Raw genomic sequence first — 23,220 nt, 5'->3', positions numbered from 1 at the left:
CACGTTCAGGTGTCTTCTCGCTGGACGTGTTTACTACACGGCAGCCCTCCACCTCTCTGTTCGTCGATTGATCATCTCACCTACACAGACGCGATTCACCTGACGCTCGCGTGCCATGCGGTATTTTTCACGCGACGCGAAATTGTTTTCGCGCGAAATCGCCTGCAAGTGATATATACTGACTAATCTTACTTTACCTGGAAATTCCAGGCTTTTATTAAAATGTAAGAAGCTTCTGTTATACGTGTTCGTTATCGAGTAAGGAGTTCCGATTGTATCCATTAGGCCATATAACGAGACTTTGCTATATTTGAGTTGAATTTCAATAAGGGAACTAAACCAGTTAAAGTAAATGCATTTGAACTATGTTTGTTAAATAAAGAAATCTGAAGCTTGCTTGATTCGAAATTTTCCTAAAATGGTACCTAGAAGCGTAAACTGCAGTGCTAAGGTTTCTCAGTAACCAAGCAGAAAAACATGGAAAAAGAAAGAGTGTCGTCAAGGAGACGTTTCCAAGCGTGTAGAAAGGGCGACTGATAAACGACGACAAGATCAAGGGAATCCCATACAGCATGGGAACGCACTTTACGAATCAAAATCGGTCCTGTGAGTGACCGACGTGTCTCCATTCATCAAGCTTCCCGAACTTCGACCGCTCCTCGTCTTCTTCTTTCCTCGTCGCATACTGATTAATGATCGCTACGTAGTTCGAGATCCGGGCCAATCTCCGGCTTGGAAATTCCCCGATCGAACAACGTGGACCACCGTTAATTCGCGAGATCCAGTCGACGTCGGTCTGGCAGCTTTCTTCTTCGTCTTTCTTTTCGTTCGAGGAACCACCAACCGGGGTCCGCAACTTCTTTCAATCAACGTCGATTAATCTCGATTTGGGCCCCGTCTATCGTCTCTTCGCTCCCCTTCTTCTCTTCCTTTTTTCTTCCTTCCGCTTTCTATCTACGCTTCCCTCTCTATGGTGTCTCGTTTCCCCCGTTGGACGCGCGTGTACGCCGGAGTTTCTTGGCCCAGAGCGCGTAATTATTCATCAGGGGTCTTTGCCTAATTCTGGCTCGTTAATCACCGTCTATGGGGAATCGAGAGCTCGGTCAATGACTCGAGAACATCGACGATTTCAGCTCCTTTATTCGATCGTCGATCGAAGGCGCGCTTTCGTCATCGACGCCGCAGGTGTTGTTCGATTGTTCCGCGCCACTTGTGTACGCAAAGACACTCGTGAAGTCACCTCCGAATAAGCTTCGATCATTTTGCAGACCTCCAACAAAAATTATAGTACGATAAAGATTCTACAGATAACTTCAATCAAATCTACAAAGTACTTGTTCCCCTGTAAGCCACTGTGTATTGTCCGTCCGAGGTCTCTATCAGATATTAAGTTTCGATAAATAATCCTGTAGAGAAAAGGAAGATCGTAACGTGAAAGATTGCGAATCCGATTGGCAATTCAGCAAGAAACTCGTCGAAACGGAGTCGAAGTTCAGGGACTCGGTTGAAAGCGAGTGGACCACGGTGGATGAAGAAGGCAACGATTCGAAACGGTAGAAAAAAGGTTACATCGTCTCGTAATGCTCGTTACCGGGGTCCAGCGTCGCGGCGGAAAGATATACGAGATGGCATAGGAATTTCATTTAATCCGAGGTTCTGCGCGGTCGGCTGAGATTCGATTTATGGTGTAATCAGGGTCCGCATGACTCCGTTCCGTGGAGTCTCGGTCGCGTAGAAAACGCACACCGTCCAGTCGAAACATGACGCAGCCCTTTTGTACTCTCCTACGGTGCCGTGTTCGCTCGCCTCTAAATGGCCGTGCATCGGGAAAGGAAGAATCCCCGCCATTGTCCGTGCCTTTTGGTCACGGTTATGCCTCCCCTGCCGCAATTTGCCAACGTCTTCTTTCACGGACAACGAAAGAAATCGAAACCCTCTCGATCGGTCGAACGAGAATTTACGATGATCTTGAATATTCGATCAATATGAACAGTGTGCTCGTGGTTGCTTCTAAATCGGGGTATGGAGGGATTTTATTTTGGATATACACGATCCTGAGTTGGAACGGAAACTTGTCCCAATATTGGACACTTGAAGGACACGTTGTAACAGTTAATCATACGTTGCAGTGTAGAATTGAATTATTTAATGATATATCTTGCGGTAAAATGTCAGGATCGTTCGCAAATTTATCGTACGCTGTAGTCAGTTCTATTTACGGAACGTACGATTACTGCGTCAAACCAGTACGTGATAAGGAGTGCAGGTAGCAGCACTTGACTGCGGTGCTTCATCGAGGTCGGTCTGACATGACAATTTTAACATCGAGCTATCTTGCATTACAGGTCATTGAAATCGTTTAGACGTAAAAATATCGAGTGTATAAAAAACAGTTGGCAAAACAAATTTCTCGTAGACTATTAAGGTCGTCAAATTTATCGAGGTACTATGAAATGAACTGAATACAACTTTATCGACGAAAGAGAATACTTATTTCCAGCGAGACATTTTCCCCTTTGGAAGAACTTGGCCAAACACCATCGCACTATCAATTTCCTCCCCAAACTGCGAAGTAGGAAACCTACATACAATGTTTTTCCCCTAGGTTGTTAAGGGCGAGAAGCGACTCGATTCCCGCGGTGAATCCATCACGGTTCCAACGCTGGACCGTGATACTTCCATCTGAGAATTGTCCCGTGGCGGTCGAGCAAACATTTTTTCCGTCCCCTCGCGGCACCGACACACAATTTCTCTGCTGTCCGTCGCACAAAAACGTCGTTCTCCGCGAAGAAAACTGTTCCACGGGACGGGCACAGGACGAAGCGAGAGCGACGATCAATCTCACGCATGACACCGAGCCTCGCGGAGTTAATTTACCACGGGGTAAGCTCACGTATCCGTGTCTAATTGGAGAGCGTCTAAAAGAGCCACCCCATACTCCTGTTGCGGCCACTTTTCACGGTTTAAAGTCGAGAAGACCCGGCGCCGCACGTTGCTCGACCTAGGGGCAATTTGTAAATGAACGCTTCGGTGGCTCCTCTTTGTTTTAACAGCAAATGAATTTACTATCCAACACGCGCGTATTGTAACATTTACTTTCGAGATTACAACGCGAAACTTGAAGGGTGTCTCGAAGTAAATTATTCGAAGCCCGATTAACAAGATTTCTGTCACTGTCGAGGAAATAGATTTAAATAGAAGCGTGTTTTTTTAGCCACCCTTACATCACTGGCGACCCTCGCAGTTCACCTTTTTGCTGGTCCAGAATCAATTAGCCCGTCGAGGAGAATGAAAACTAATGAGTTGCCGTGAATAATTAGGGGCGAAATCGGGTGATCTATCGGCGATACACGAGATCGAGCGGCATTAATTACCGTCGGACCTTCGGGTTAAGTACGCTTCCGGTCAGGATTAGGTTACCCAAGGTCGCACGGATGCTCCGCAATAAAATTTCAAAGTCTTTGACACCTTCCTTGACCCAAATATCGTTCGTAAATATCATTTCCTGCCGCCAAGTAGTTTAAATATGCAACGCGATATAACTTGTAAATCGAGCGAGAGATCTTTAACGTTTAATTTTACGTTCGACTTGGGACGAGCAACAAAATCATTTACAAGCGTCTGTCGTCCTCGTGTGTCGCGAAACGGACGGTTCAGCGCGAAAATACGGTCATCCGTTCCAAAACACGCGAACGAGGTAATCGCTCAATTTGCATAATTAATGGGTAATTAAGCAACCGAGTCACGTGTTCTCCCCAGAGATTGCAAACGCGTTTCACTGTTATCCTCTCGTCCACGGCGAATGAAATACTCGCGAGCCGCGAAATCACCGAGCCGTGCATCCAGAAAAATCGTGATCCACGTGTTTTTATTCTGATTCGGTGTCACGATGCTCGTATACCGGTTTTCGTAGGTGCGATACGAATCTCTTCGTCCCTACGAACGAGCTTTTACGCCGAAACGATCCGGTAGCACGGTCAGATAGAGGCAATAAACGGAGTTCGTCGCTCGTAGATGAGAATCTACCGTCATCCATCGCGTTGAAAGAAGATATCACCTGCTCGTTCCTTTTGTTGACGCTGCAAATTAACTCTTTCGCCACGGATTTTATTTTACAATTCGTTTCGCGTCCGTAAAGAATCAATTCGGAATAAAACGGAATCCAAGATCTAATCTTCCTCGAACTCGCTTTGAATATCAAAGTATTAATTGCTATAACGATTAAACATTCGTGTTCTTATCGTGGGCAAAAATTTCAAACATCGATTGTACAAAATTCGTTGCCGATATCCATCGGAAAAATTGCAAATTGTTATTATTCGTTACGCTGCAAATAATTCGAGAGAACGAAAAACAAGTGGTCCGAATATTCGTCCTTCAGGAATGTTTGGATTTTAATAGTGCTTTTATTGGCTCTCGTTTACGCGCGGAATAAATATATTTACGTTTCACCGACGAAAAAAATCTCGATTCGCAATCGGTCCGCCCGTGTTTTTTAACGATTTCGTTTACCAGATTTCAGCGGGACCGTTCGTTAAACAATTCCTGAAATTAATTCCGCGCGCGACACACGGCGAAACAGACAATCTATTTGCATATCGGTTACATAACACGAGCCGTGCGCTGGATTCAATTAATAGCCATCCGTATAATAGACTTCCATTGCACCGATGATCCAACTAATCGCGATAACGATCCTATCGTATAGCTTTACAACGTGAGCTGGAAAATTGCGAACGACTAACGTCTAGCAAATAGCTGATATAACAGCGACGAGATTATACAAACCTTCCGAGCTGGACTATTTTATGACAAAATTGTAATAGGAAATTTTCAAGAGCATGTACTTTCGTCTCTCTTTGTTGCAACATTCTGATACAACCTTCTAAGCTGGGCTATTTTATCACAGAATTGTAATGGTGACTTTTCAAGAACGTGTACTTTCATCTTTCTTTACTGTAACAGATTCTGATACAACCTTCTAAGCTGGACTATTTTATCAGAATTGTAATGGTGACTTTTCAAGAACATGTACTTTCATCTTTATTTACTGTAACAGATTCTGATACAACCTTCTAAGCTGGACTATTTTATCACAGAATTGTAATGGTGACTTTTCAAGAACAGGTACTTTCATCTTTCTTTACTGTAACAGATTCTGATACAACCTTTCAAGCTGGGCTATTTTATCACAAAATTGTAATGATGACTTTTCAAGAACATGTACTTTCATCTTTCTTTACTGTAACAGATTCTGATACAACCTTTCAAGCTGGACTATTTTATTACAGAATTGTAATGGTGACTTTTCAAGAGCGTGTACTTTCATCTTTCTTTACTGTAACAGATTCTGATACAACCTTTCAAGCAGGGCTATTTTATCACAGAATTGTAATGGTGACTTTTCAAGAACATGTACTTTCATCTCCCTTAACTCACTCTGATGCTAACTCACAAAGGTTGATGTGATGATTAGGAATGTATCCAAGAATCTGGGAATCTGGAAATTTACCGATCTGAAAATCAAACAATGTAGAGATCTGACAATTTAAGTATCTAACAATCTAGAGATCTAACAATCCGCAAATATACTAATAGAGTCCATGATCCACATAACAATCTGATCAGAGCCTATAAATTTTTGATACCTTCAGCAAAGTTCTCGACAGATCGTAAATTGACTTAGCAACCTATCAGAGAACAAATTGTGCGATCATAAATGTCATAAAGTAACACGAAGAATAATAGATTTATCTCGAACAGAGTCATCCATGCAAAGTTCGAAGAATGTCGAACACGCTTAACATTTCGTGTCGAAAACAAGACGAGTATCTGGTCAGCCTATGTCGTTGCCGAGATTCGTGCATTGTTCCTGTTTCAGAATACGATTGGAATCGCTATTCACTCGGAAGATTCAGCCCCCGCGTCGTTTCTTGTTATTAGAAGAAAGACGAACGTGTACACGGAGACAAAACGAGGACAGAGAATGAATGAAACGCGTATGCCGCGAGCGTGGGCGGTGGGTCGAAAGATCGACAAGATCGATAAGATCGTCCGGATGTAGTGATTGCTTGCGGTTCGATCGACAATACCATTCGATAGCATCGAGCGATCAAAATCTGTATCGAACAAGCAACGGTGCTTCGTCGACGTCTTTGGAACTTCGCGGGAATGCAGTCGGTCGTTCATTTTTATTCGGTTATCGGATTCTGAACTTCGTAAGCTCGCATTCTTGCGATAAATCTGCAGGGTATCGATCCTGGTGTCGTACCGTTATTTCTTTAAAATGCATATGTACCCTAGAAATAGCAGAGTTATTATCTATTCAAGTTTCGAATAAATCAGAGGTCCCATAATTTCCTTAAATTTGAAATTTTTAACCGGTACATCTTATGCGTCTCTGCACAGTATTCATCTACAACACAATTAGTTTGAACGGGAACCGTACATTCATCTAGTACACAACTTTCTTGAAAGTCGAACGTGTTGAAGATACCTGAAAGAACGATAAGTTCCTGTGCCACTTTCGGTAGAATGTATAAGTAGGACTCATTATGCACCGTCGTTCTGGTTTCCATACAAATATCCGTTTCATAAATAAAGAGTAACTTCTTTAAAAAATAGCACATCCCCTTATTCTCTGGCATTGTCTCACTCGATCTTTGTAACAAACGGTACAAAAGAATCACGGTAAACCAATTTCCCAGATACAATTGCACAATTTGTTCGTTTCACACAGGCAGCCTTTACAATCCCATTTGAAATGGAAGCAGAGCTGTCGGACACGCGAATCTTCAATCTTCTGGCCGTAAAACACAGAGTCGCGTCCCGTGACCGAGAAGAAGCTTAACGTGCCTTTCTTGTCGCGCCCGGAAGACGGCATTGTATCTAAGAAGCTTCGCGGTGAACGAGTTTCGGAATGAAACCGAGCCAGCCTGATACTCGACGCTAGTATCCGGCTTCGGAAAGTTTTTAACGAGCTTTCTCGCTGGTCTTTTCCGCGAGACCGACGCGGTGTTTACTTTGTCGAAGTCCGAGGGACGCTGGTACCCGTAGATAGGAAATCTTGCGGCGCACCGTGGCTCGTTATTTGTCTTCGTCCGCTTGCGGCGGCGAAAAACCGTGCTACCGGAAGTGAAATGCGCTCGTCGACGGGAAAGCGATTGCTCGTGTTTGACGCGTCGAGCCCGACGTTAATTAAATCGCGAAATTGAATTCGACCGGGGATTAATGTCAATTAAAGTCGAATTGCCTTTTTCTGCCTCGTCTAGTCTGGACGTGATATTTTGCGCGCGATTTATTTTCCGACTTTCGGATGTTTTCGGAAGACCTTCCTAGTCGAATAAAAAGCAACATCCGGAGAACTTGACGAACGTGTTTACCCTAACTTTTTAATTGGTCCACGCATTCGTATGCTCCCCGCAAGTCGTACGAACAGTTAAGCTACAAGTTTCAGGGAGCAAACTGCTCGAAGGCAAACCGCGCCGAAAACTTTGCTCGTTATAAGAGTCAAAACGGATATAGGAGATACTTCGTTAATCCGTTGACAAATCGCCAGAATACTCGACGAGTTTATTCGGAGAAATCCTTCGAGCGTACGGAGATAAAATAACGCGACAAAGAATGATCGTCGAGAACTAATTAACGAATCTAAATACACGCTTTGCTACCACTTTTCTCGTGTACGTTGTTTATCTTTAATCTTTCGCGTAATAACGTTTCATCGACTACAAAAGCCCCGTGGTTCTTGGCAAATCGAATCATGAGTTTTGCTCCTGCTGGAAGATGGAGCTGCGACATCAATCCTTTGACGTGTCCAGAACGACCATTTGTCGTGCTAATGTCGCGCGACAGAGCGGAAGCTACGGGAACGACGGAAGGAGAAAGAGAGAAAAAGGGGAGAGGAAACGAGGGTGGGAGAATGACAGGGGTGACCCTCGCAACGCGTGTCCTACCCTTTGTTTGAGCTCTGTCAGCCGGGATACATTTTCCGTTTCGCGCGTCGAGGGTGCGAAACGATTGTTCGACGCTGAAGACCCGCGCACGAGAGAGCATCCTTCGGTTGCACTTACGCGCATCGCTGCACCCTCGTCTCCTAATTCCTACATCGCCGGATTTATCCCTCAAAGAAATCGTCCCGACAGTGGCAAAGATCATCCGGATCTCGACAACGGAATGGTACTCACCGATCGCGTCCCCATTATTTTTGCTTCGTTTCGCTCCGCCGTCTCGTGACTCATAGTTAGCTCTGATTTCTATCCGGTAAAGAAAGTTGCTGGCTCTGATGCGCGAGTCGAGATAGCGACACTTAACGCGAACGATTTTGAGCGATAGGGGTTGGATGAAAGGAATAAAGGTCTGCCACAAAATCGGATACAAAAAGCATCGAGGCGAAATAACGATTCTCGCATTCTGTTCAATTTGTACCCTTCTTCCGGAACCCATCGATAAATCGGTCATTCGTAGAAAATTAAATTACCGAGCAGTAATTCCAGGGACTGCGGGGAGCAGGTAGCGAGGAGAGAGATCGGTAGACGATTCGTAAAGCACAGGCTGTCGACGCACACCTGCACCGACGAAAGGGGTTGGTCTAGATCGGCGTGCAGGTGTAATCCGTGCCGCTCAATCGCGGCTCGACCATGGCGAGAATCGGTTGTAGCGGGAATCGGTATTAGCACTCCCCGATTATGTAAAGCCCGAGCGATTATGGAGATCGAATTAAGCTCGTGGCGTCGGTGCATTCGCGCGCTCAACGAGCTTGATGCGCGAAGAGAGGACTCTACCATAGAGAAGCGAGACGGAAGAGTAGAATAGAGTAGAGTAGAATGGTGGCGAATGGGCGAGGTGGTTCGTGAGTGCTCGCGGCGATGGTAACAGGGTGGTAGCCCGACGCGGAGTGGACCAACGTGGTAGGGGCTTGCAATTCCCGTAAATTAAAGGACAATCGAGCCGAGGTCACCCCCATCTATTGTTACTGGCTCTGCTTCGAACGGTGCAACCGGACAATGCGCATCCACTGAGTTTCACCCTCGTATTTCATGTAACTGCCAAACGCTAGTGGCTTCCGACGCGAAAGAGAAACGGACAGAAACTTGGGGACATTGGCGTAACTAGGTACCGATCGCCCAGAATCTGGTCAATTCCCCGCCACGACGAGCCACTATACAAGACACTACACGTATAACCCATACCACAAGTTTTCAAATTTTAGACTTCTCGCGTCAGTAAATTTCTATGTTACCAAGTTCTACATTCCCGAATATCTACATCCCACATTCCACGTTCCAAAATTTCCAGAAGCCCAGTTACCCAAATTCCTAAACTTCTATAGTTCCCAGAACATGTCCGAGGAGAGTTTCAACCCCCTTTATAAATGTGGACGCGTTCCACCCCGGACAAAAATCTTAGTTACGCCAATGGTCGGGATAGATGGATGGTAACGCGAACGATGAAAGAGAAAAGACGAGAGAGGGTGGATAGGGTGACGGTTGACGACGGACGTGGACGGGAGCGATCGGGGTGCGGGATTCGAGTCGTGTTTTAAGCTCGTTACACCGTGGGTAAATCGACAAGTTCTGGAGCCGGCTTAGCACCACCACCTGCCACCTGCTGGGTCTTGCGTTTACACAGCCTTGCCAGTCGGTTCTCTCAACTTGAACTGAATCTTCTTGGTTTACCTCGGAATCACGACGGTTTGCCTCGAGTTACGGGACCGCTTTGATCTTCGGCTTCGATAAGTCGCGAAAGGATCTCCGTACTCGTGCCGATTGGCCGGGTAAACTTCGACAAGTTTCTCGGCTGGGTTTCCGAAGTCGCTCGTTTTCCTATCAGCCACGATCGGTTCGTAATATTTTAAAAGACCTCCGCTAAGTTCCTTAGTAGGGGAAAAACAATTTGTCTAGTGAATCGCTGCGATCCGATTTTGCACCACAGGTGTTCAATTTAAAAGATGACTCCTAATTCTTGATCAACACGTTTCAGCCATTTTCGCAATTCGATTAAGAGCAGATAGCTGAGAATATTAGAAAGTGGAGACTTAAATTTGTCCGAGTAGACAGGCAGTATCTAATGCCTGTATGCTGTTAAGGAAATACGTTTAGGATACATTGAAATAAGGGTAGTTAATGATATGTTAATTATTCAATTAGCTATTTTAAATTATTAATTCTATGAATATGTAACCGGTTGGCAACTGTCAGGCTGAGGTAGAAAGTCAGGAAACAAGTGGAGACGGTAGGACTAGTCTGACCAGAACAGCCAGCATCTACTTATTTGTAGATATAGCGCAGCGCGTTGGCTACTACAGTTGAAACCTTTTCTGCTGCATATAAAATACATTCAATTTCACGAGCTTCATCAAATATATCGCACTTTGTCTAAAACACTTTCTCAAGAAACAGACAAGTAGATTATTCGCAAGAGTAGTTGTTATCCAGCCTGAATACCGGACATAGTATATCTTCGTAATTCCAGTAAAGCAATCATCCAGCTGCGGCAACAAATCAAACGTTATTTACTCGCACGTTGCTGAAAAACGACAATCGCCCCACGAAATCCGACATCCCCGGCAATTTCTCGAGTCCTATTAAAGTCCGTCGAAGATCTCGCGTGGCAATTAAGGCCGCGACGGGGCGTAGCAGAGAAATAAATCAGGGATCAATAAATTAGCGGACGGCTGAAGCTCGGAACAGACTTTATCTTGGCGGTGGCATCGCGGCCGGCCCGACGGGGGAAAAGGGAAACGGAAGCTGGCCCCAATAAAACACTTGCCACCGCTCTTACGTTTACGTCTGCGTTTGCGTTCGCTCCTCGGCTCGCGCGCTAATCTGCATTTTAAATGTCCGCGCTTCCCGCTCGTCCCGGCGACCGATAACAGACCTAAAACTCACCGACGAGTCTCCGGTTCACCACCACGAGCTCCTTCGACCCCTTTTCGTCCAGGCAGCGCCGGATGCACCACCGGATACTTGCCGAGTACGTTTTCGCGCCCACCGGCCGAGATAAAAGTACCTACCTAGGCCAGAGCTTTGCTACGTCGAGAGGCCTGTCCGGCACAGACCTCCGTGAACCTGACGCCATTGTTCGCTCCTCTTTTTCGAGATTTCGCCGTCCTGGAGATATTAATATCCGGCGAGGACCGGCCGAGCGTTATTTTCGCCGGGTGACGCCTGCCTCTCGTATTTTCTCGACGTATCGCGCAGGATTATCGCTTTCTTCACCGAGACTCTTTCCGTTTTACTATTTTTCTGGGTTGAACATATTTCGTAATATCTAATTCGATGCTTCGCGCGAGAACATCCCTTTAGCGAAATTCTAATCGTTCAGGAAACGAACTATTAATTTGCGAACTGAGCTTTTAATTTATACCGACATGTCCAGCGGTGCATTCGGCTTCCGCCGTATCCTTTCCCCACGACTAAGCTGTCACAGAAGAGGATATACTCTATGCTTTACTTGGTTCGTCATATAGTCAACCCTCTTTTGTCGCAGACTATACGAGGGGCAGAGACACGGGGTGGAGGAAACCCGGCACTTCGTTAATTTACTAACGTAGTTACCTTACGTTATTACCATAAATGATATAGTCTTCTATTAACCAGTTAACCAGAGAGAAAGTTACTCCTTTCCGCCGCGTGCTCAACAGCGGACGCATTAAAATTCACTCCCACGCCGCGCCGCGCCATTGTTACATTTTCCCGCTGTCAAACCTCGATAATCACTCGTCTGAAAGATTAAACCTGTCAGCGACACTGGCCAAAATCGATCGTCATAAAAAATACCGGCGTTGAATCCGCTCGAACGAGCTCGTCGGCTGCGCGTCTGGAGGAATTTGCGGATAGAAAGCTTGTACGTAGATCGGCGGAAGTGAGATGTCGCGGTTCCTCCCGGCGGCGACATAAATCACCATTGTCGGTCGCTCGTCCCGAAGAAACGCTCGATTTTACGGTCGCCTCGAACTGAATGGGACAAGAGTTACGGGGACGGATCGAATGCATCACGAAGAGAGGAGGGAGACGTTGCCCAGCCTCGACGAAAGGGAAAGAGAGATGACTCACAGCCAGCCGGCTCGTTGGCTAAATGGCCAGAGATCATGGCGTACCGTTGAAAAACTTGCCCTCCCCCGTATCGTGCGCCGCGACTTTTCATGCGTGTGCATTCGCCACGCGAACACGAGACGAGATATCTCATTGTAAAACGCGACACGAGAAAGGACACGGTGTTCACCTTTGTTACGGTTCTCCGAGCGACCAGCCGTGTATTCAAAAGGGACGCCGGACGTGCTCTTTGCCTAAAAACCCTGCCCCTCCTGTTTCTCGCTTGTTTCACGCGAAATTAAATACCCTCGTATGACACCGTTGTACGCTGTGCCGTGTACACAACCGTGCCCGTGAATTATGCCCTCGTGTTGCCTGAATTCTAACACGGCTAACGATGCCAGATGAAGCGTATTTGCTCGTGTTTCAACGAGGGAACGCCGAGATCGTCCCAATAAAAGTCTGCATTTTTAATTACGCGAGACAGGATAACGACAGTGATTCCATCTCTCCCAAATTGAAAAAATTTAATTACAAAGACGTAAACGGGAGAAAAAATTTACTATCTTGCGATAATTCTGAAATGAATTGTTCCAACAATTATATCTTTTCTCGCCGCGTTCCGCGCGAATTTCGGATCTCGTTAATTGAGAGTAAACGCGCCGTGGACCAACCAAACGTTTCGCCATAATTTACAGAGGCGATCATGCTGGTACGACGTAAACGCTTGTTCGTTGGTCGGTAGGTCTGCGAGAGACGCGGTGCGATTGTCTCGATGCAAAACGAATAGGAAAGCGAAAAGGCGAGCTCGCGAGCAAGACTACTTTCATCGCCGGACGTAGCTCGTCCGTTTTCCCTATGGTGAATTTTCGTCGGGGCTGTTGTTGTTCCGGCGAACAATGGGTTTTCGCGAGCGACTGCCCTGCGCACACGCAAAAAAATAGAAACACCCGGATGGAAAGGTCCTTTGTTTTCCACGGGACTGCCAGTTGCTTTTAAAGGGGCCAGCCTTTCGACGAGAAAGGCATCCCGTCTCGCCCAGGAACTCCTTTCCTCTTTGTTCGGTACCGTATCTTCCTGCGCAGCATCGGAAGGAACAAATAATTCCTGAGTTCGCCATCTGTCTTGAACATTGCTCCCATCAACGACCCCTTCTTTCGCCCTCTCGCTCTGGCAATCATCAAATTAAAACATTCGTATCCACTATGTTGTAGCGAGAACTTCCTTCTTCTCCCATGGAAATCTTCCAACCCTTTTGCAGTCCATTATTCGACACAGACATTCTCCGGTGTAACTTGTCGGACACATTGTTCCTCTACGAATCCTTCCGGGAACAAAGGTGAATTGCCGTGAAAGTGGAGGAGGACCCTTAACTTTTTAATTTGTCTTAAAACGCGAACCCCCTACAGACAGACACGGATAAAAGAGTGTTCGGAACAAGAAATAAAAATACACTATTTTCCTACATGAAAGGGATTCATTCGAAATGATAATTAAACAGAATTTGACGAAACTATTTAAATAGTTAGTTCGAACATTTGCCCGAAATATAGCCAGATCTGTTGACGTAGCGAGGCGTGCCCGGCTTGCAGCGTCCCTCGGAGTTCCCCCGTACGCAGAGGCGGTTGTCTCGCAAAATTTATTAACACCCCCGTAGGAGGGTGGCCGCGGAACAAAGTAACGCGACGTGGCGTTTCCAGTGACAGAGGCGTCATCAGATAGAGATACGTCGGAAGTTCGCGTCGCTTCTGTCTATCTGTCGCGAGCAGACAATGCGAGATCCGACGACAGACGTGGCCGAACCGCGCCCCTTTCATGTACCACTGATTGATACCCTTGGCCCTGTCCGATGTGGGGTTGCGACGGTAATGTCGTCCTCGTTGCGAACGCCGCCACATTATCAACGCCGACTGGAGATCCACCGATTAACAGACTCGCCGGTATCTCGCGGTTCCTGTGGAAATTGTTTACAAGGAGTTGACACCGAGCGAACAGGGCCCGCGTACGTGTCGATGAGCCGCACACCGAAACGCTGCTGGATCGTATTTTGCGCCGCGATGGGGTGTTTGGCTCGCGTGTCGAGACACTCCGGTGAACGAAGTAGATGCGGATGTTCGTTGTCTGGCAAGCGGTGGGATACAGAGAGCATTGACGATCAGGCAATGCGATTCGCTCGCAGCCCGGGATTTCGGTTTGACGAGGGTAGATAACGATATTCGGTTCGTTTCATTCTTTGAAGTATACTTTTTCCTGGGATGTGGGGTGAAATTCAAGCTCCAAATGTTTTTCGCACAGATTATTCTCGTAGGATCTGTGCTGGATTACATTTTGATGGTGTTACCGTCTTCTTTACAATATTTTGATAACGTATGCGCGAAGTGTCGACCTTTGAGATTGGTATCTTTCGTATGATCAAAAGAAAAATTTGAATACTCTTGCTTCTATTACTTGGATAAAGTTCAGATCACGAAAAAATGACGCGACGTCCAAACTATCCTCCCCCAATTTCCAACGATCACAGAGTACCTAGGTCGACGAATTCACGGTGAAGAGATGACATCCCGGTGCTCGCGTCACCAAGATCTACCAGCCAGACTCCATTGTGTTTCCAGACCGCAAAATGACCCGCGTCAATCGGCGACGACCGCATCCGACCGTGTAACGCCGATGCAATGGCGCGTCCGGAATATTCGAGCTGCGAACTGCGTCGCGATACGTCTGTCTAGGAGACACGATGAAGCTCGGACCGTTTGACAAATGTCGTTTCGACTGTGTCGGAGGAAGGTGTTTCAAAGCGACCAGAGAAAGCTATAGTAACGGGAAAATCCGCGGTTAACTCGCCGTCCCTCGTTAGAGTGACGTTCAGAAGCGACGATCAAAGCATTCCTCCCTGGCAAGAATCTACGGAATTGCTTCCAAGACCCGGTGACAAGCCGAGTACCGCGATTATACGAGGAAATTAGAGACTGTTAATGTTCCCAGCTGGACTTATCGTTTTTTATATTAATATTACCGATAATAAATTATTTAAGCGATGTCTTTGTTCTGGGTCGTTCGGGCATCGTACTTTTCTTAAGAGTTTGTAGTGGTTTCTCAGAAATACGAGCTGACAATTGAACGAGAATGTATCGTATGAACTGTGCACGTCTTAATAAGCTAATGGGCCATTGTACTCGCGAAATATGATTATAGTACAAGCGATGTGAAAAATACTTTTATATTTCTAGACTTATACATTTTTCACTTAAGAACTGTTTTAATTCCATCGCGTCATTCTATTGTTAAATGCCCTACTTTATTATGGCATTAACAGTTCAACGAAATGCTCCAATTTTGTCTATAAATTCTTGTCACTTCGCGATATCCGATAAAGTTTCCACCTAAAATACATTCGTATAATTTAATCACGGTTACGTCAATCACTTCACCGTCATATGCAGGTAACGCGTATATGCATAATTAATGAAAATCTGCGACCATAAATATCTGGAGACGCGAGACAGTTTCTCGAAATTGATATCCCGTACTTTTATAAAGAACAAACTGCATTATTCATTCCAGCAGATGACTAAAATAAACGTCAATGCAGAAGCAAACTGCAGCGGGATTTCAAAACGAACACTGCTAGTCGATGCATAAATGATGTTTCAGCGTCTGAAGGAACGCAAATAGACGTTGAAGGGTCAAAACGTTGCAGACTTTTTACACGTTACTGAAGATTGCGTACGTCAGTGAGAACAGCGATGCATAAATATCCTCGTCTTACGGAGAAAGGAAAACGCTATAACCGCGGTAGTACTCGGTTTTCGCTTTTATTTGTGTTTTCTTTCTAGCTCCCGTCGTGCCGAGCGAAACGAAGAGTAATTACGAAAGTAACAGAGAGACTTTAAATACCCTCGAAGGATTTTTTTCGCCGAAGGGGGTTCGCGGAGATAAAAGGAGAAGCATCCTCTCGCAATTAAAGTATTTATTACCCAGCAACGATGGCGGACGAGCAAAACAGAACTGGCGTGAACTTGCAAGCTCTTTCACGTAGACGCGAATCGTAAACGAAGAAACGGGGCTCTGAATTTACCGCTACGGAAAGTCTTTTTTCTCGAGTCGAACGTTGCGAGAGGTATTATTGATTCACCGCAGAATGGTGCAAAATTCGCTACAATATTTGCTAAATTTAATGCGATTTATATACAATATCGCTACAACATCGCGCGTTCTCATCCGTGCTTAACCAGAAGCCAAAATGGTCGCGCGCAAAAATATCGCGTGACATATTTCAGCAACATGGCGTAATACCGATTTCGACGAGCGCACCCATTCTCTTCGGGCACTCGTGCCACGAGTCGATGAACACGTCGACGTTGCTTCCGTCAGATTCGGACTCGTTCTCGTCACATAATCCCGCATCGATTTTCCTTTTGCCCGTGTGCCGAATGATTGTATTATACATGGTAATCGAATGAATTCGCCGGAGTGCCGATCAGCGTTTTTACAATGTCGTCGAATAATTTACGCGACGAGCCAATGATTTATAAAAGCCGGCGCGATACAACGACCGAAATTCTCGTTCATGCAACCTGAACTTCACATCCAGTCGCTGAAACGCACTTCAGGTTGAAAATCTTCGGGGACTCAGAGAGACACACTGTGTTTGATCTACGTTCGTGGAAATTTAAACGCGAACGATTACACTCGCTTGGAAATTCGTGCTCGACGAGTTGGCAACTTGTCATCGACAGTCGACGCGAATAATAATGGCGTGTTAATGAACAGACCACGAGGGAGGAGCGTTTACGGAATTGTCATTGCTGATACTCGTTTTTCCCTCCATTCGCGACACGTTCGAAGAGAGACTTTGAACTATAATTAGTAGATCTCTGAATTGAAGCATCGAATTTTGTGCCGTACATCTTCACAGAAAATTAAGTGACGGAGATAATGCGCTTCTTTCGAATAAATACGAGGAAAAGTTAGAAAGTTCAAATTCATTGTTCAAAATATAGAAGCGGTAACAAAATGAATAAAATTAAAAATTGTTTACAGTATAAAATTTCGAGTTAAATACAAACTGTTTGATCGTACTTTGTGAACCAACGAAGTGTCTTCCTTGTACAAGGACACCGTGCTTTTCTAGGTTTCTCCTTCTCTATCATTTCTTTAATCACTTTCGGTTTTCCTAGCTTGACGTTGAATGATTTCTTCAGCATAGAAGACGCGTGATAAGGGTGGATCTGCAAATGAAAAATACTTCGCATCTTCTTTCTATCATAACCTATGTTGATAGAAACAATATTAATTTGTCCAGTGACAAGGCAAAAGAAAGCATGAAATAAACATGGAATCTCGATTCAGTAGACTGTCTGACTCCGTGCCCAAAGTAATTTGAAAGAAAAACGTTTCGAAATTTATATGCACGTCGCTTCCGTTTTCCTGACACGTTCGTTTCGCGAAACAGGATGAAAGAAGGGAAAGAGACTTCTGTTTCAATTCGGACTATTTACGAAGCCACTTCGTGCACGGACAGCAACGAAACGAGAGAGTTGGACAGAGGTAATACGAACTGCCGGCCCATCTAACCATCTCTCGTAACGTGGCTCATACATCACCATCTGAAGTATCCGGTATTATTCCCGCGAGCACGCAATATCCTGGCCCGTGACAACAAAGTAAATACCGTGCACGTGTACAGACCGAACAGAATAGAAATTTCAACGTGAAAATACAACGACAACCAGTTCGATTTTCGTTTCATCCTGAGCGAAACGACGTCCCAGAAATCCTCGTGTTTCCCTTTTCACGCTACATTGACCCCTTCGCTTCGAACACCCTCCGAAGTGTGGACGTTCGGATACGAGAGATATATGTCCAAGAAAAATTCATTCTCTCTTGCAACAATATCTAGGTTAGAAATATGCTATTTCTTACAAAAATGTCAAAATTAATTTATACCCTAAGCGTACATTATTATCCAATATGTTTGGAACAAACTTGAAATCCTTCAACTAGCTATCGTTAAAAATTTTCATTCGCGAAAAAGATTGTAACAATTACACCAAAATAAAAAAATATTAAGAACTTACACAGTAATGCGTCGGACCAGGTCCAGGTTTAGCCTCATCGATACTGCTGGGAAGAAACATCAAGCCACCTTTCACGTTCATCGAAATGTCTCCAGCCATCTCGTAAGAAGTGGGATCTGATAATAAATCGATAGTTAAAATCATAAGACTGGGAGATTTAGATGAACTTACCAGGCGTAGGGTGCTTGTCGTCCTGCGTCCTTGGCAATCGGCTGACTCGAGAACCGAAGGGTGCTCGTCGACGGAGGACATCGCATCGATCACGATTTGCCTTGAAAGCCGTTAAGACCTCGTAAGCACCCGGATCGGGAACGTCCACCTATAAATATTGAATAACAAGGGTACGAAGTTTTTGAAACCAGGAAGAGGCGGTCCATTGATCCGCGTCGATTAGATTTATACGCGAGCTGGTCGCTCGATCTTCATCGATACAGCTGTGTACACTTTTTGGAATACAGGGACGTTTAGAAATAAGGGTGGTTCGTGCAGTTATTGCAGGATAAAGCAATATTCTATGATAAAGAATATGAACCGGGTCGGGGAATAAGTATATCTTAAACAAGTATATATTTCTTGATAGAGAAATTCAGTCATAGATAGTGTAATAGTAGATTCCTATCATCATTCTATATAAAGAATTCAAAACACCCTACGAATTGATACCTTTCTACAAGCTACCTTAACAGAAACACCAACTATCCGAAAGCACATCTCAAGATCCATTCCTAAGAAAAAAGACTAATCTTCCGATTTCATTAAGGAGGCTTTAATCAATGTAAACCCAACAGAAGGGATTTGTCCTCTCGCTGACTCAGTTCGAGTAGCAGAGATTGAAAATGTTTAACCAGGATCAGGTGATTGGTTTAATGAGATCGTTGAAGGTTGCAGCAAGTAGTAAGGGTAAGTCCGTGGTCAGACGGTATCTATAAGGATTCTTTCCGGAAAGACGACGGAGCCAGGTAATCCTGAAACGCAAGGTAATCAGGAGTGGCCAGGACGAAATTAATGGCAGCGGTTCGAAGCGATGCATCTGTACCTGGGGCGGTTCAGCGCCAGGATCCAATTTGCTCGTTAATCGAGAGACCGTCGAAGCGGATTCGCGCTATCGGTGCAACTAGAGATAGGCCAGGCTGAAACAGTCGCAACGATCATGTTCGCTCGAATGTTCTTCGAGGTTTCTGAAAAGAATCCTTCTGTGAAATTCGTCTTTTGATCGAGTCGTGGAAATTCGTTTCACGGGACACGCGGAGATTTCATTAAACGTTTTTGAGGATGATTCTTCGGTGCGGAAATTGGCTCGCGGTGTTTTGTGGACGTCGTTACGAGATTGTAGACGCTTAAGAATTCTATCAGTTAAAAGGAGATTCGCGTCTTTATTATCAAACTTAAACGGCGACAAGCTCGGTTCTTCTTTTCCTCGAAGTTAGCTTCAAATGAACTTTAACGAGGATATTCCTCGTAGAAGTTACAACTTCCATTCTGTGAATTTTTATTTTCATCCCATTGGAACTCGTATCCGTCCCGTTTCCTCGGACAGAATTATCGCGACAGGACAATAAAAAGCCGGAAGAAGACGTCGTCGCGAATTCTTACATCCACTGGATAAGAACGACGTGCAAGGACGACGTCGTGAAAATTCGGTGGTATTTACATAACGTAGGGAAACGTCGTAACTCGACAGCGCCGGAAATGACGTGCCGCCATACTCTGCAGGTCATTTCCACGGTAGAGACGCGTGACCGACGTAGCCCGGAGAAATCACTTCCGGATCGTTGAGCCGGAAATTCGAGCCAATCCCTGGCCCTGGTGTCTACTATCACCCTCGTACGCGAAACGTGGATCGTCGCGAACATCGACGTTTGCATTTCGTTTCTGAATCGAACGACGTTGTCTCGGCCGATCGGATTATCGAGACGGAAATCGCTTAATTGTCGGAACTGATCGGACACTTGGAGATTTTATACGAGACAGTATATGATTCGAGGGTAATTCGATTATATGAAGAGTCCTTTTTATTAGGATGTCTATTTTGATTATGGGATATGTTAAAGAACTGTTGCTTTGGTAAATTAAGACCTATATTATGAATGCTATTAAAAATCAATTACTTCTTGTACAATTGAATTCTCGCACCCCTAAATTCTTGCACCTCAAAATCTTTACATCCCTGAATTTACAAATTTCTATGCATTCAAATTCGCACATCTTTGCATATCAGACTTGAAAATTTTTAATTTCTACGACTTAGCACCTCGCTACAAACCCTGCACACGAATGCCCATTCGACGGACACTCTCAGCTAATTATTCTTTTTTTTTTTTTTTATTAAAAAATTACAAAGGACGTGAGGCCACAGCTGGCCCATAAGTCCATATAGACATTCTCTCTTAAATGTCTAAGTACATAACTATATATAAAATATACAACATACAACAAATAACACTCTTAAATCCTAGAGCAAATGGTATACTAAAAGAACAAGATAAAAATAAAAAAGAATCCTTATGTTTTACATCACAACCTTATGCGATCAAAAACTTCTAAAATACAAAACTAGATCCTTATATCCTAATATTATTTGCTACTAAAAATTTGGTAATACTGCCTTTAAATTAAGATTCTACGCGTAGCGACATCTGTGCGTAACCTTACGTTGCTCGAAGAAAAGATCTCTCATCATGTATCGATCGAGTTCTTACAATTAGCGATTATTATAAAGTGGAATATTTGAAAAATATATTATAGTAACTAATAAGTGGGTTCAATATACCTCAATTGTGGGGAATCTCTCCGTTTTACATTTAAAAGCAGCATGGTACACCGCATGCTTCTTCGTTTCACTCGTTTCTACAAAATTCGGAACATAGTGATCTTCTTCCACCATCGAGAATTGATTGAAAAATATGGATGGTGGTTTTAAGTAGCTGTACTTGTAACGCTTCTGCGACTCGTACGCTAAGTTGCCGACGCTCGAATGGTAATCGCATGGACCTGGAATGAAAAGCTTGCTGGATAATATGCCAACATTTCGAATTTACAGTAAAGTAAACATTTTTGATTTAGTACTTGGTTCATCATTTTCTAACACCTTCTTGAAACGACTGGCATAAGTGCCAAATGGAGCAAGAAAATTTGAAGCTATACATTTTGTTTGATTCTTAGGATCATATGTTCCTGGACCTGGTATGTCAGATTCCTTACCGTCGAATCTCTAAAACAATTTATAAAAATCAATTCGCAAGAAATTAGTCAAGAAAAATTCTACCAAGATCCACGATCATACATAGATGATTTCAATCATAACACAATTGATATTTAAACAAGAATATTTGACAAACATTTTTCTTTTACCGTCAAATATTTCGCTACCACTATTCACGGTGTCAAATTATTAAAGCGAATTATTCAAACGCACTGTCTGAATTTATTCATAAGTTTACCTTCGCAGTGTGTGCAAAGGGGGGTGGTTCCACGGCGTAAGGGTCGCATTTGCAATTCTTGAGAAACCTGTCGAACGAGCCCTTCACGTGATAACTGTTAGGGGCTGGAAGGTTCTACCAAATGTACTCTCTGAGTATCTTCAATTAACGCTGCCTAATGAATCCCTAACAAATTGGTACCTCGCGAATTATCCTCCTTTGCATGACGTCGAGAAAACGTAACTGCTTAGACGACATCCTTTTAGCTTCCCTTATTTTTTCGTTCTGCAACTCGGCAGCTGTTTTTATCTTTTTGTGCTCATAATCTCCGGGACCTGGGGTTGAACTGATTCGTGGACTAGTTCTACCTGTCTTTCTGCTCCAGAAGTTGCCTTTGTACAGCGATGTTGTCATATTTGTCTCCTGAGAATTTTATATTAGGTGTCTCGTAACAATTTGAACGTGCAAGTTCGACGTCTGATATTTTATTGGTAGCTTGATTTATTTTATTCATTACCTGACTGCTTATTTAAAATGATTAAAAGTACTGATACAAATGGTAGCCAAGAGAAATTAATCTACGGTCCTCATTTAAAATATGTAAATGACTGGAGAACATCATCGTCATAAAATTATTAGCGTGAGAATTGAATACTTCTCGAGGAACGTTGTAGAAGACAGTCGGCTCGTGTTTAAGGGGAGGATTTTTCTTGAAGACACCATACTCGTCGATGTGGTAACCCGTGTAGCGTTTGTCAGGAACTGAGATGGGCGCAGGAAGAATCGAACGGGGTGGACGAGTTAACCATAACTATACAAGTTAAAAGATTATTACATGATCGAAAAATTGAATGAACTTGTTACTTTTCCGGCTGGTCCTCTCCAAGTTCCCGGATGAGTTCTTTTCTTATTACACTTTAACGCATCTTCTTTCACTTTGTAATCGGTCGGACCTGGTCCCTGATGCACCTTCGCCTTAAACCTGGCTTCGGTGAAATCGATACTGACGCCTCCCTATAATTATTTGCTTCGTTACAATTAGATTCTGTTTTTAAGGTATTTAGGAACTACTTTCTGGAATGTGTTTCTGTGGTTCTTTTATGCAATATGTCCCCGGTCCAGGTACTTCCATCGCATATTTAGACACAGTAAGCGTCTGTCTCTTTGTTCCACTCAGAAAGGGATGAAATTCGGCTGTAAATTAATCTTTTTATTATACTTGAAATACGATAGATCGGCAGGTGTACCAAGGTGTCTTTGAGGGCAAGATACATCTGCTACGTCGTAAGTTCCTGGACCAACGTCAGCAGGAGTTTGGGTGATCAATTTTTGAAACCTTTCTACTGTATCGTATGCCATTTTTGAAATTGTGTTTAATAAAAGTAGGACACAAATGAAAATAACCTAAGAAGTACGATTACACTTGAATTAAGATAAATAACAAAAGCAATGTGGTATTTAAAATTTACATTTTCTAGACAGCTTTGTTAACATTGGATTTTTAAAATGGAACAGATGGCGCCATCTAGCGGCGGAAGTTGGAAACTAACGAAAGTAGTGTTTCAAAAGTGTGTAGTTCACCCTGTTCGCCGGAGAGATGGCGCCACTTGTTCAATTTTTATAAAAACTCAATTAACATCGATTTTATTAATTAATATGCTGTATATTTATTATATGATGTTTCCTTTT

The 23,220-nt window shown here is 44.1% G+C and overlaps 1 protein-coding gene across 1 annotated transcript; it reads right to left on the bottom strand.

Annotated features, from left to right (window-relative positions):
* Positions 1-17,002: 17,002 nt before the first annotated feature.
* On the bottom strand, positions 17,003-23,220 carry LOC105663605 (sperm-tail PG-rich repeat-containing protein 2). Its single transcript, XM_076542248.1, has 11 exons — positions 22,779-23,220; positions 22,603-22,725; positions 22,396-22,541; positions 22,187-22,342; positions 21,733-21,954; positions 21,553-21,666; positions 21,179-21,323; positions 20,883-21,103; positions 18,284-18,431; positions 18,113-18,228; positions 17,003-17,263 (listed from the first exon to the last, which is right to left on the bottom strand). The coding sequence occupies exons 1-11, from the start codon at positions 22,888-22,890 to the stop codon at positions 17,090-17,092; spliced, it is 1,677 nt and encodes a 558-aa protein (XP_076398363.1). The 5' UTR covers positions 22,891-23,220; the 3' UTR covers positions 17,003-17,089.

The sequence above is a fragment of the Megachile rotundata genome, chromosome 2, assembly GCF_050947335.1.
Source record: "Megachile rotundata isolate GNS110a chromosome 2, iyMegRotu1, whole genome shotgun sequence".
Taxonomy (NCBI): Eukaryota; Metazoa; Arthropoda; class Insecta; order Hymenoptera; family Megachilidae; genus Megachile; species Megachile rotundata.
The sequence above is the reverse complement of the archived record's forward strand: the minus strand, read 5'-3'. Positions and strand labels throughout refer to the sequence as shown.

Bases quoted from the DNA above. Each gene is read 5' to 3' on its own strand.
- LOC105663605 (XM_076542248.1), bottom strand. From the start codon at position 22,890: ATGGCATACGATACAGTAGAAAGGTTTCAAAAATTGATCACCCAAACT. The intron at 21,324-21,552 runs GTAAACTTATGA...AAATTGTTTTAG, and splicing joins CCTTTGCACACACTGCGAAG to AGATTCGACGGTAAGGAATC. The intron at 18,229-18,283 runs GTAAGTTCATCT...ATTTATTATCAG, and splicing joins CGACAAGCACCCTACGCCTG to ATCCCACTTCTTACGAGATG.